Source organism: Camelus bactrianus, chromosome 11, assembly GCF_048773025.1.
Source record: "Camelus bactrianus isolate YW-2024 breed Bactrian camel chromosome 11, ASM4877302v1, whole genome shotgun sequence".
In the NCBI taxonomy this organism is placed as follows: Eukaryota; Metazoa; Chordata; class Mammalia; order Artiodactyla; family Camelidae; genus Camelus; species Camelus bactrianus.
In genome coordinates this window covers 38939200-38952368 of record NC_133549.1, presented here as the reverse complement: position 1 = coordinate 38952368, position 13169 = coordinate 38939200, and the positions used below count along the sequence as shown (strand labels likewise).

Sequence of the window (13169 nt, the reverse complement as noted above, 5' to 3'; positions counted from 1 at the left end):
TTATTATGTATCAATTATACCTCAATAAAACTATGAAAAAATAGAGGATCTTGAGAAACAAAATCATCATAACCCTCTAACTAGAGCAGGGGTTTTGCTATGCCATTTTGGGGCTGGAGGGCAAAATGGTTTGGGAGGGGTGTATAGACAGCAACAAGGCCTCTGCTCCAGATGACATTCATTCATTCATTCATTCAATCAAGGGATCTGTCTTCCAATCATACGCCAGGAATGTCAGTAGGTACTTGGATATCATGATGAGTAATCAGCCACTGCCCTGAAAGAGCTCCCTTCTGGTGGAGGGGAAAGCAGGGCACCATCTGACAGATTCCAGCCAACGCCCACATCGCTCCATAAGGTAGCCTTACACGTGTGCCGTCCAAGGGGTCCGAAGGCAGGTCAGGAAGTGAAGGCCTTAGTGGTTCAGATGGAGTCACGAAGTGTGGCACAAGGTGTATGGCTATGGAAGTGGCCAGAAGAAGGTAGATTACTCTCAAGGGAGTGTCGGGGTCATCACTCGAGAAGCGAGCTTAAACGATTTTTATGTATTTATGTCTATCTTACCCGCATACTTGCAACAACAGCAGGAACTAAAATTGAGCGTTTGCCGGGTGCAGGCACCGTGCAGAGGGCTTCCATCCATTGCCTCATTTACTGCTCGCCACAGCCTCCTGGACAGGACTTTAAGGATCTTCATTTCTCAGTGAAGAAACTGAGGCTGGGAGAAGTTACCTGCCCAAGGTCATAGAGCTGGTAAGCTCTGGCTCCAAAGCTCCCAGCCACCTCACATACTCCCCATTCACGGTACCCTGGGACCAATTTTAGGGCAAAAAATTCCACCTTCAGGCCCCAATCAGGATAGCTCAGCTTTCATTCTTAGCACATTTCCCCAAATCCAGGATGGAGGCAACGTCCGCTAGCACAACCAACAGGATCGTGCGCAAGGGCGCAACTCCACCAAAGCCGGGGGTTAGCAAGGACTTGGGGCTTGTAGGGCAAGCTGGGAGCAACCGTCACCGAGCGACCGGCGCCGGCGCCCACGTCTCAGCCGGAACCCGGCGTCTGCGAGGCTCTCAGGGCAGCCGGCTTGCGGGGCTCAACGCGCGTGCGCGGGGGCAGAGGGGACGCCCCCGCTCGAGCGCGCGGCCCCGGGAGCGCGCGGGCGCGCTGCGGCGTCGGCGTCGGCGCGCGCTCAGACCGAGGCTGCGTGGGCTGGGGAGGGAGCGAGGCTGCGGCGGCGGCGCCCCAGAGCCCAGGAGACGCGCGGGCCTCGCGCCTCGGAGCTGACGGCTACGGAGGGGACCCCGAGCTCGCGGCCGGAGGCGGGAGTGCTCGGCCTGCCCACTCGCCGCCTCAGAGGCCGCTGGCTGCGTCCCTCGCCCGGAGTGGCCGCCGCCCCTGGAGACTCGCCGTGACACGGGCCTAACCGCGGTGGCCGCGGGCGTCCAGACCGCTCGGACCCGTCGGGCCGGGCCAGGTGCGGACGAGCGTCCGGGCAGGTGCCGCCCGCCGAGGGCCGGCCTGGGGCCAGGCGCTTAGCCGCGCGGCCGGCGGGCCGGGCTCGGCGAGGGGCCGCCCGCGCAGCGCCCCCACCCCGTGGGCCAGAGCGGGAGTAGCGCCCCGCCTTCCCCGGGAACGGCCCGGCTGGAGCGGCGGGAGCCCGGACAGCCAGCGCCCGCCGCCGCCCGCCCGGCTCGCGCGGGAGAGGAGGGAGGAGAAACTTTGCCTCTTATTGTTTTTAGTCCTTAAGTGCAAGGAACTCTGTTGGGAGGGAAAATGTCCTCCTTCTTCAATTTCCGTAAGATCTTCAAGTTGGGGAGCGAGAAGAAGAAGAAGCAGTACGAACATGTGAAGAGGGACCTGAACCCCGAGGAGTTTTGGGAAATTATAGGAGAATTGGGCGACGGAGCCTTTGGGAAAGTGTACAAGGTAAGAGGGGGAAAACGGGAAGTTGCACTTGTGAGATCAAACAGCCCGTGGCCCGGAGTGGCCCGAGGATTTCTCACTCCCTCGTCCCGTTCCTGCCTCTTGCCCTTCTTTTGACTTCTTAAACGTACGTTGGAACCTTATTTAGGTTATCGTCCAAGGAGTAGCCGAGACGTAGGGTTTAAGGTTGAGCAAAATAGGACCTGGAGGTAGTTTATAAAGAGTAAAGAGTGATTGCCAAAGGGAGGTAAGGTATACAGTCTACTTTGTCAAACGTTAAAGGAAATGAGGGTGTTCTTTAATTTAAAGGAGGGGTCTGGTTTGTATCTATAGCTAATACATAACCAGACTTGGGATGAGAGAAAAGTGATTGCTATTTGCAGACTGTTCTTGAGTTGGTTGCTTGACAACATACTGTAGAATGGAATTTCTGATAGAAAATTTCCAGAAGAAAACCTGCATCCGGTACTAGTTTCTAAATATAATTATAGTAAGAACTGGACTGGAAGTCAATACCAGAGCTTGAAAAATGAAAAAATACGCAGATACATATACAAATATTTTTATATACTGATACTCATTTCGGTAGAAAGAGGTTTAATGTTTCAACCTGAAGCCATTAATGTTAACTGTTTACTATCTCATAAGGAGTATATGAATGATGTCATTGGAGTATTTTCTTCCTGAAGGGTGAAGTTTTTAATGAGACAACAGTTTAGGGGAGAGGACCCACAGGGTTGCCTAGAAGTGAAAATATAAATAACTTATGTTTATACAGGACTGTGCAGTTTTAAAGTACTTTCACACAATTTGGCCCCCACGAAAGTCCTGTGGGAGGTACAGGTCGGTAGTATCTACATTTCACAGATGAGGACACTAAGACTCAAATTGTTCGCACTCACACCAGTCACAGCCTAGATTTGCACTCAGGTCTTCTTGCCCTGTGTTTACTATTTTTTTTTTTTTTTTTGAACTTCTCTTGTTAGGAGTGATGACATTTTTTCCCTCCTTTCTAAATACCATCACACTTCTGCTTTTTTCTCTGCCTTGAATTCATCTCAGAGCCCCTAGTCCTTCTCATTCTTTACTCTGTCTGGAATATCTGCTCTTTTCTGTGTGCTTTCAAAACACAGTGTTCACGTTGCTACTGTGGCACTTGTCACATGTTATGGTTAATGTGTTTATGTTTTTATGATAAGACCAGGCGCCAAAATTATGATATACATTGGAGTTAATTGTATTGCCTTAGCACATAGTGCATTTCTCTTTATGTTTGTTGAAATGAAAGAATGTATGTTACCTGCATGTGAGTGCTATTGAAGCTGTTGTTTGCTGTGAAAGTTGACAAAGTAAACTTCAGTGCTTTTGTGGAGGGTGGAGTATGGATTTCAACAAGAGCTTACAGTATAGATGTATGATAGAAAGGGCTTTTACTACAGTGAGAAGGTCACTCCTAGGAGTTAAGGATTGTATTTTATTGCTGGCTGTCACATAATAGCTTCGAGGTCTTGGACAGAACACAAATTCTCTGGATCTCCTTTTTCCTAGCTGGAAAATAATAAGATATCCCTTCACCCATTAATGTTCTGTGAGTATACAGTTATCTAGGGAAGGCAAAAATAAATCCTCAAGGCATCTGGAATCTGGTAGTTAGAAGGCAGTAGGTGATTATGGGCAGTTTTCATGGTACAAATGTTTTATCAAATAGAAACAGTGCAGTATTAAGACACTGGCACTGGGTTTGGACTTTATCTTGGCTCCCACAGTAGCAGCCTGTGACCTTGGACAAGTTACTTAATCGTTCCACGTCTCATTTTTCTCATCAGTAAGACCTACTCTTCAGTGTGTGTGAATTAAAGGAGATAATAAATATAAGACACACAAAAAGGGCTCAGTAAATGGCAGAACTTTTCTATTATTACATTTAGAGCTCAGAAACAAAATATGGGATGGGATGGGAAAAGGGACCTATGAAGATAGTGAACCATTTTCTGGCACAGGCAGATTGTATGGATATGCTAATGTTCTGTGATTAAATTCTTAGTGACTCTTTCTGCAAAGTGAACGTACCTTCCCATAGGGAGACACCAATTGAAAATTTTCTGAAAAATAAGAGACTTACTCTATGTAGTTGAACACTGTGTTGTGTCAAGGATAATTTTTGTAAACTTGACTGTTTTAGTGTGATATTTGAAGAGCATGAGTTCTTTGCATCTTTTCATCTATTTTATGCTTCCAAGGAATAAGCTCTGGGAATTTTTTAAAAAGAAAATTTAAAATTTAAATATCTGATCTGTTTTGCCTCTTTTCCCTTAAAGTTTTTATTGTCCACGAGTCTCTAGACATTTTAAATGTATAAACTTCCTTCTGTGTAGGAGAAAAAAACTATCAAACCTTACAATTGTAAGTAGTAGTATGCAATAGAAAACTATTTCTAAAGTTGATTCCAACTATCATTTGCTTGTGGAAATTAGTATCTATTGCAAAGGTTAAATTCTAAGTAGGCAATCATCTTGTGTATTTAGTTTATTTGAATCAATTTTTCATCATATTGTTGCATTTCCACCCAGTCCTTCCCTGCACAACTCTGTAACAATTACTTTCTTACCTGAAAAACCTTCCTGATTTAAAATATATAATTTGACATGTAAATGAAGATATGTAATATCCCTCACAACTTTTTATGTTTGGATTTCTGTTGATTTTAGCCGAGGAAAAAAAGAAAAAGGAATGACATAAAATGATCTATTGGTTTGAAGCTGATCTCCTGACTGTGTGCATGAAAGTGATTCTTTATGACCCTGATGGCTGTGCATCCTTTTTTTTTTTAAATAGTGAAGTATGTAATCTTTGTATTGAAAAGCACAAAAAACATGTATGTACATTTAACAAACAATAATGAAGTGAATTCATATTAACAACCATCACAGTTAAGGAATTCTGCCAGTACCCCAGAATCCTTCCCACCTCCATTTTGAATTGATCCGTCTCTCTCCCTAAAGGAAAACACTATCCTATCTGTAAGTTATTCATGTCTTTGCTTTCTTTATAGTTTACCGTCTAAGTGTGTATACCTAAACATTGTAACTTCAGTTTTGTGTGTATTGAGTGTATTTTGTGTCTTCCCTCTTTTGAAATCAGCTTTATATTTGTGAGGTTTGTCTTTGTTATTACCAGAGCTGTAGTTGGTTAATTTTCATTGTTGCATAGAATTCTAGTATATGATTGTATCACCAGTTATTTGCCATTGTGCTGTTAATGGATATATCAGTTGTTTCCAGTTTTTGGCTTTTATACACAGTACTGGTGCATATATGCATGAGTTTCACTAATACTTAACTCAGGAGTAGAATTGCTGGGTTATAGGTGTGTCTTTAATTTTCCTGGGTGACGCCAAAATGTAGCAGTTTACACTCCCACCAGCAGCATATGAGAATTTCCTAGCTTTATATCCTCACCAACATTTGATATTGTCAGAATTTTTAAGTTTTGACAATCTCATGTTGTATTTTTCATTGTGGTCTTAATTCGTCTATCTCTGACTACTAGTAAGTCTTTTCATAGGTTTATTGGTAATTTGGATTTCTTCTTTTGTGTTCAAGTCTCTCATTCATGTTCCTCTTAGATTTTTTTTTTCTTATTTATTTGTAATGTGTTCTAGAATTTAACCATTTCCTGGTTATGGTTATTGCAAATATATTCTCATTCTGTGCTTGTCTTCATTTTCTTTATAGTGTCTTTTTATGAACAGGAAGTTCTTAATTTTAATGTACTCCAATTTTATCTTTTTTCTTCTTTAGTTAATGCTTTCTGTATTATTTTTGAGAAATTCTTTCCTGGAGTGCCCTTCTGGTTGTTGGATGGGAGGCCCCTTGATTCATGTATCACCTAATAAAGCCAGTTAGATCTTCAAATGAAAAAAAAAAAGAAGAAAAGCTTTCGTAACTTGAGATCATGAAGATAACCTCCTATATTATCTTCTCAGAGCTTTATGATTTTGTCTTTAACATTTAGGTCTACAACTCACTTAGAATAGATTTTTGCAAATGGTATGAGGTGGGGATCCAGTTTCATTTTTTTCTCCGTATGGATACCCAGTTGTGCCAAGGCTTATCGCCAGGATAAACTATTTTCCCACTGGTCTGCAGTGCTCTGTCTGCAACATGTGTCAGTTTCTGGGATCTCTAGTCTCTTCATTGATCTCTTTGTCTATTCCTTTATCAGTATTCCACTGTCTTAATTAGGAGAGTGTTAAAACAAATCTCTGCTAGAGTAAGACTTGCTCTTGTTCTTCTCCAGCAGTATCTAATATATTCTTAGCCTTTAGTGCTTTCACATACATTTTAGAATTAGTTAATTGAGTTCCACAAAAAATCTGTTGTGTTATTTTGCAGGGGTCTTATTGAATTTATAAATCAACTTTGGAAAATTTAACATCTCTATGATACTGAGTCTTCTTGTCTATGCGTATGTTTTATCTTTAGGTCTTTTTTAAATATCTCTCAATAATTTTCTTCCCTAGAAGTCTTGGGAGCTCAAACTACTTCAAGAGTGTCTTAAGTGCTTTGTTTTTCCTATTGGAATTTCCTCTTTGTTTTGGTTATGTATAACCTCCAGTAGTCTTCTAAGAAGGGATCCATGAAAGGTTCATCTTTAAAGACAAGGCCTGTCTGAATATGTCTTTATTATAATGTCATACTTGATGTATAGTTTGATTGTAGAATTCTAGTTCAAAAATACATTTTTCGTAGAATTTTGAAGACTTTTTCCATTCATTACCTTTTAGCTTCAAGAGTTGCTGTTGAAAGTCTGATGCCATTTTGTTTTCTGATGCTTTGTGATCTTTTCCCCTTGACAAGTTTTAAGATGTTCTTTTTGTCCCCTGTTCATGGTGATGCACTTTGATTCAGGTTTTTTCCCCCCTTCCTTTCATTTGCTGGGCTCTTGGTTAGTCCTTTCGATTCAAAGACTCATGTCCTTCAGCTCTTTAACATTTTCTTGTATTATTTATTTGCTACCCCTCTATCCCGTTAATGGCTCTTGCTGTGGTCTCTGGATTCTCCACATCTCTGATGGACACCTGACTACTTTACCTCTCAGGACCGTTTGAGACCCTTGACCATCCTTTCCTTGAAAAAGCTCTTCTTTTGACTTTTAGGTCATTACACTCTTGATTTTTCTCTCACCTCTGTGTCTACTCCTCAGACTCTTTTGCTGATTCTTCTTCCTTTTTCTGACTTTTCAGTGTTGGGATTCCATAGGGCTTGGGTATAGGCCCTCTTCTTATGAGAGCTCATCTTCTCCCATGGCGTCAGTTACCATTTAAATGCAACTTATATCTCTGTCTCTATTTCTTGACCTCTAGGTCCACACATCCAACTGTTAGAGATTTCCACTTGAATGTTTCACAGTTTCCTTAAACAGCAAATACAAAACACGAACTAATTGAAATCATGATGTCAGCCCCAAATTTGCTTTCCCTGTGTTGCTCATACAGTAATTGACATCTCCATCTTGCATAGGCCAGAGACCTGGAGGTCATTCTTAACATCGTCTAGGCAATCACCAAGGCCTATTAATTCTACCTATTAAATGTTTCTTGAATCTATCTCCTCCTTTCTTCTCTGTTGTACTGCTAGTCAACTGCCATTATCTCTTACCCAGACTACTGCATCTTTTTGGTGTATTTTTGGCTTGTAATTTTGGTATGTAATCATACATGTGTTGTTTTGTGTCTGGCATCTTGTACTCAACATGGTATGAGTGAGATTTCATCCTTTTTGTTGTATGTAGTAGTCATTTGATTTTTTTTTTGTTCTAAAGTATTGTAATATATGAAACTACAGTTTATCCATTTTACTCTTGGTGGACATTTGAATTGTTTCCACTTTTTGGATCTTAAGAATAAGACTTGTGAATATTTTTATACATTTCAGTGCACATTTACATTTGTTTCTGTGGATACGTACCTTGGAATGGATTTTCTGGATCATTGGGTATATGTATTTTAAGGTTCAGAAGATACTGCTAGTCTTCGAAAGTGGTTGTACCAATTTACATTCCCATCAGTAGGGCATGGGAGTTTTCCCTGTTGCTCTGTGTTCTCACCAACACTTGCTACTGTTATTAATACTATTATTTAATATTTTATGTTAACCATTCTGGTGAGTGTGAAGTGGTTTTATTTATATTTTCCTGATGATTGAGGAAATTGAGTACCTTTTCACGTGCTTATTGAATATTTGGGTATTGCTGTTTGTGAAATTCCTGTTTGGTTGCCCATTAAAAGATAAGTTAATTGAGATATAATTTAGATATCACAAAATTCATGCATTTTATATATATAGTTTGATGAGTTTTAATAAGTTTGTGCAATTGTGCAACCATCACTACAGTCCAGCATGAGCATCCTCTTTTTTTTGAGGGGGGTGGAAATAATTAGGTCTATTTATATAAGGTTTTGTTTTTTTGTTTTTTTAGGGTATAAGCTGTTTTTTATTTTAAACTTTTTGTTTTTGTTATTAATGGATGTACTAGAGATTGAACTCTGGACCTCATGCACGCTAAGCACGCACTCTACCACTGAGCGTACCTCTCCCCTTTTTTTCTCTTTTTTTAAATGGAGGTTCTGGGGATTGAACCCAGGATCTCAGGCATGCTAAGCATGTGCTCTACCACTTGAGCTATATCCTCCCCCACCTAGAATCCTCCTATGACCACCTGATGTTCCCTTGTGCCCTTTTGCAGTCAATTCCTATTCCCACTGGGATTTTCTTCCCCCCTTACTAATGAGGTTGAGTTCTTTTTTATATATTTATTGGCTGTTTGGATTTCTTCTTCTCTGAAGTGGTTGGTAAAGTCTTTTGGGTTCTTTTGCATTTTCTCATTGATTATATGTATATTCCAGATACTAATCCTCTCAGGTTATATTAGATGCACATTATTTTCTCATGCTTTGTAGTTTGTCTTTTCATTATCTTTATGATGTACTTCTTTTGCATAGACATTTCAAATTTTAATGTAGTCCAACTTACTAGCTTTTTATACATGGTTAGTGTTTTTTGTCTTAAAATTTCCTTGCCTAAGGTGATGAAGATGTCCTCCTATTGCCTCCTACATTTGGTCTATAATTAAACTGATGTTGATTTTTGTTTATAGTGTGAAGTAGGGGTCCAGTTCCATTTTTCCTATGTCAATACTCAGTTGTCTCAACACTATTTACTGAAAAGACCATCCTTTCCATACTGCTTTACAATGCCTCCATAACATGTCACATGTCCATGCATACACATGGTGTATTTCTATGACATTTGTCATTTCTTTAGGATAAATTCCGGAAGTAGAATTATTAGGGCAAAATACACAATCATTTATATGTTTACTATGAAATTACTCTAGAAAGGTTGCACAAATTTATTTTTAAGTTAATTTTAATTGTACAAATAACTAAAAAAATTCTGTTTATTGGGGAAATTAACTTATCAGAGATAAAGTTAGTCTCCTTTGACCATTACTCTAATTATTGTTCCTCCTCTTCTCTCCATAAATGTAACTATTATCTTCAATTTCATGTATATGTTTCTAGATATTTCTCTGTGTACTTACATATCTGTATGTGGGTTATATCTATTTGAAAACCCAACAATGGTCTATTTCTGTGCCTTTGTTGCTTAACCTTTTTCAGTGTTAGTTTTTATCCTTTTAAAAAAGTATTTGTTTTTTCGATAGGCAAAAAGAATATGTTTATTTCATTTCGAGTTTCTTTGATTTCTAAAGAAAGTGCACATTTTAAAAATAATCAGATTATCCATGTTCTAATAGAGTTGTTTGTTTTCTTGTTGATTTGAAACTACTTTTTACTTACAATGGAAATGAGCCATGTCATAGATGGTGCAGTTGTTTTACTTAACTTTAGTTTTTGCTGCTTTGTTGATATAAAGGTCTACAATGTTCTTTATTCTACAAAATGTCATACATTGAACTTTACTTTTTTCCCCTTTGCTTTCATGCTTAGAAAAGCCTTCCCTACCCAGAAATCAGATAAATATTTATATATATTTTAAATAGACTTTTTAATACTGCAGTTGTAAAGAATCTTATTTTAATTCATCTGGAATTTAATTTTTTTCTGTGGATTGATGTGAATCTCTAGTCCACCCTAAAAACCAAAAATATATTTTATCTGTTTCTAGAAGCTTAAACATTATTATTTTGAAAATAAAGCAAAGTATAAAGAAGAATACATAAAAACAATCCTACCTTTCAGATAATCTGTTAACACTTTGTAAAAAACTCAACTGGGTATTAATATGGTTAGAAATTTGAATGGTATAGAGGTGATAAAATTGAAAAATGAAAGCCTTACCCCCAATCCTTTTTCGCAAAGTCAACCACTATAACAATTTCTTGTGTATCTCTTCAGGTAAAATTTTATGCTTATATAGGCATATTTATGAATGCTTGTTTGTAAAACTGAAAATGTATTCCCCACATGTATAATATATACAAGTGAACTTAACTGCATAGCGAATTGATAACGTAATCATACTGAAAAAGTGCTTCAAATGATTTTTGAATACAGTTCTCTGACTAGTGAGATATATTTAAAGGATAAAAAGAACAGCAAAGAATGATTGAACTTTATTAAATAGTTTTGTTACTAGTAGTGATATTAATGTCAAAGTTCTGAAAATACTTCATATGTATTATAGGATAGAGCAAATTAATATAGTGCTATGGAGAAAGGGGTTATAAACTTGAAATATGAGGAAGAACCCTGTGATGTTGATTTTTGAACTGGAGATTTCAGTTTGAACTCATGATAACATATATGCTTGTGAGTACATGTACACACGCACACACTACAATATATATATATTCCTACGTTCCACTGAAAAGGCCTAGAAATAATGATACCTAATACTCCTAGCTTTTGGTTTCTAAGTACCATTACCCAATAAAAGGAATCAAGGCTCATTGAAATGGCTGTTCAGGTGTGGGGTAAGGAAGTACAAAAATGACAAAATTTGAACAGTGAAAGCCTCTCCACTACTCAGTTTTCCCCAGAGGAGCCTGAAATATTTTGTACCAGAAAGCAAGGATGTACTCAGAAACTAATGAGGACATGCCAAAGGATACAGGATAGTTTGAACAACAAAAATATCAACAATAAAATAGTAACCTAAAAGAGGAATGCTAGTTAATAGTGGTTAGAAAAACCACTATTTTGTAACCACATTGTAATAATTCAGGCAAAGATTATTGATGGATACTAAAATCATTGTGTGAAAGGTTGTGGAGGAACAGGATATGTACGCATGGTTTTACCCCATAAAGGTCCTTTACAGTAGAGAGATCTGATGGATACCATCTTAATCAAGTGATCAAACCTAGGGTTAATCATCAGTAATAGGACAGACTGTGTTTTCTGATGTATTTTCAGTGGGAACTATGTAATCACCTAATGTAGTATTCTTGTCAAAAGTATTTAACCTGAATCTAATAATGAGGAAACAGACAAATCCAGATAGTGGACAGTCTGCAGATCAGAGGTTTGGACTTTGAAAAATGTAAGCAGTGAATTATTTTTAGATATTTGAGGAAATTTAAGTATTGCTATATTAGATATTATATCAATGTTAAATTCTTTGGGTATGTTAATTATATTGTGGTTATGTAGGAGGATGTCTTTGCTCCCAAAAATTTCAGCATGTGTCTCCTAAGAATGAAATGCAGCTTACTTGGAAATGGTATAATAAAAAAGAAATGTACGTATGTGTGTCTACATGTCTATAAATAAAATATATATGTATGCATGTGTGTGTGTGTGTGTGTGTGTGAGAGAGAGTGAGAAAGCAAGTGTGACAGAATGTTAACTTGGTGACTCTAGGTGAGGGGTATACAGGTGTTCACTGTTCTATTCAGTCAGCTTCTCTGTAGGTTTGAATTTTTCAAAATAAAGAAACAAGGAGTCATACTTTTAAATACTTTTTTGCACATTGCTTTATTTCACTTAACAATTCTCCTTTTCACATTTTTCCCCCTCTATATGTTCATTCATTTTTCTCTCTCTATGAAAGGAGAAGTCTCGTTTCTGACTAGGCAACTATTTCTGTATTACGCTGCCAAAGTTATTTGTCATTTATAAAATACTGTGTTGTATTTTGTACTCATTACCACATACAGTCCTCGTTCCTAGCATATATACATTTATGTTTTAAAAGAGGTAACTGAAACTTTGGACTGTAAAGATAGCTTTAACATACTGACTTTTCTTTTTTTTTTCTTTGTAAAAGTCTTAGTATTGATGTTGAAAGCAATGCTTTTTGGCCCTTTACTTTCATAATTTAACATTGAGAATGTTTGTGTGGCAATGATCTTCATTTCCATTTAAAAGCCTTTATTATTGAATTAACATCCAGAAATAGTACATCTTTGTCTTATTTTTAAGTATTTTTTGAAATTATCTTTTTGTGTTCTCACTTTATCTTTTCCTCTGTGCAGTCTACACAGAGTTCCACAGCTTATCTATCACGTAATTGTCAATAATGTTTCAGTTTATTCGTGCTGCTCAGAGTCAGCAAGTCCTTGATGTAAGTGGGAAAACCATGTGATCTGAGAATTGGTAAAAATATTTTGGAAACTGCAGGTTTAGCCAGCGTTAACTTATTATGGGCATTTTGTTGTCTTTGTCTTGACTGACCAATAACTAAGTTTTGAATAAGCGACCAGAACAAAATAAATAAAATAGTGTTTGGGAGTAAAAAGAGCATACAAAGTATATTCCCTTCTCTTTTGCAGAATTCGGAAAATAACAGGAAAATATTTTTTAAAAAAAATTCCTGTAATATTTTACAGACATTATGGAAGGAGTATGTGTAATCAATCCTCATTATTTACAGATTCTGTCTTTTCAAATTTGTCTAATGCTAAAATTTATTTGTAGCCCCCAAATCTACCCATGCAGCGCTTTCACAGTCACTTGTGTATGTGTGCAAAGCAATGTAAAATGTGAGCCCACAGACCTGCACATTCCCAGCTGAGGTGGAGCTAGGTGATGCTCTCTGTCTTTTTTCAGCTCTCATATAGAGATGGCCAGAGGATGGAGACAGTAGAGGGCACTGTAATGTAGGGCAAGAGGCACCTGCTTTGGAACCAAGTTGGATGGGGTTTGAATCCCAACTCTGGCACCTGTTACTGGAGTGGTCTTAAGCAAGTTACCTAATGTTTCTGAACCTCATTTT

At 38.2% G+C, this 13169-nt stretch overlaps 1 protein-coding gene across 2 annotated transcripts in view; it reads left to right on the top strand.

The window, feature by feature from the left end:
* The first annotated feature begins 1327 nt into the window (after window positions 1–1327).
* SLK (STE20 like kinase) overlaps window positions 1328–13169 on the top strand; it is a 53742-nt gene continuing 41900 nt past the window's right edge. For both annotated transcript variants that reach the window (XM_010970958.3, XM_010970957.3), the window contains exon 1: window positions 1328–1929. In XM_010970958.3, coding sequence (XP_010969260.2) covers window positions 1777–1929 — 153 coding nt within the window. In that variant the 5' untranslated portion in view covers window positions 1328–1776. The remainder of the gene's footprint in view (window positions 1930–13169) is intronic.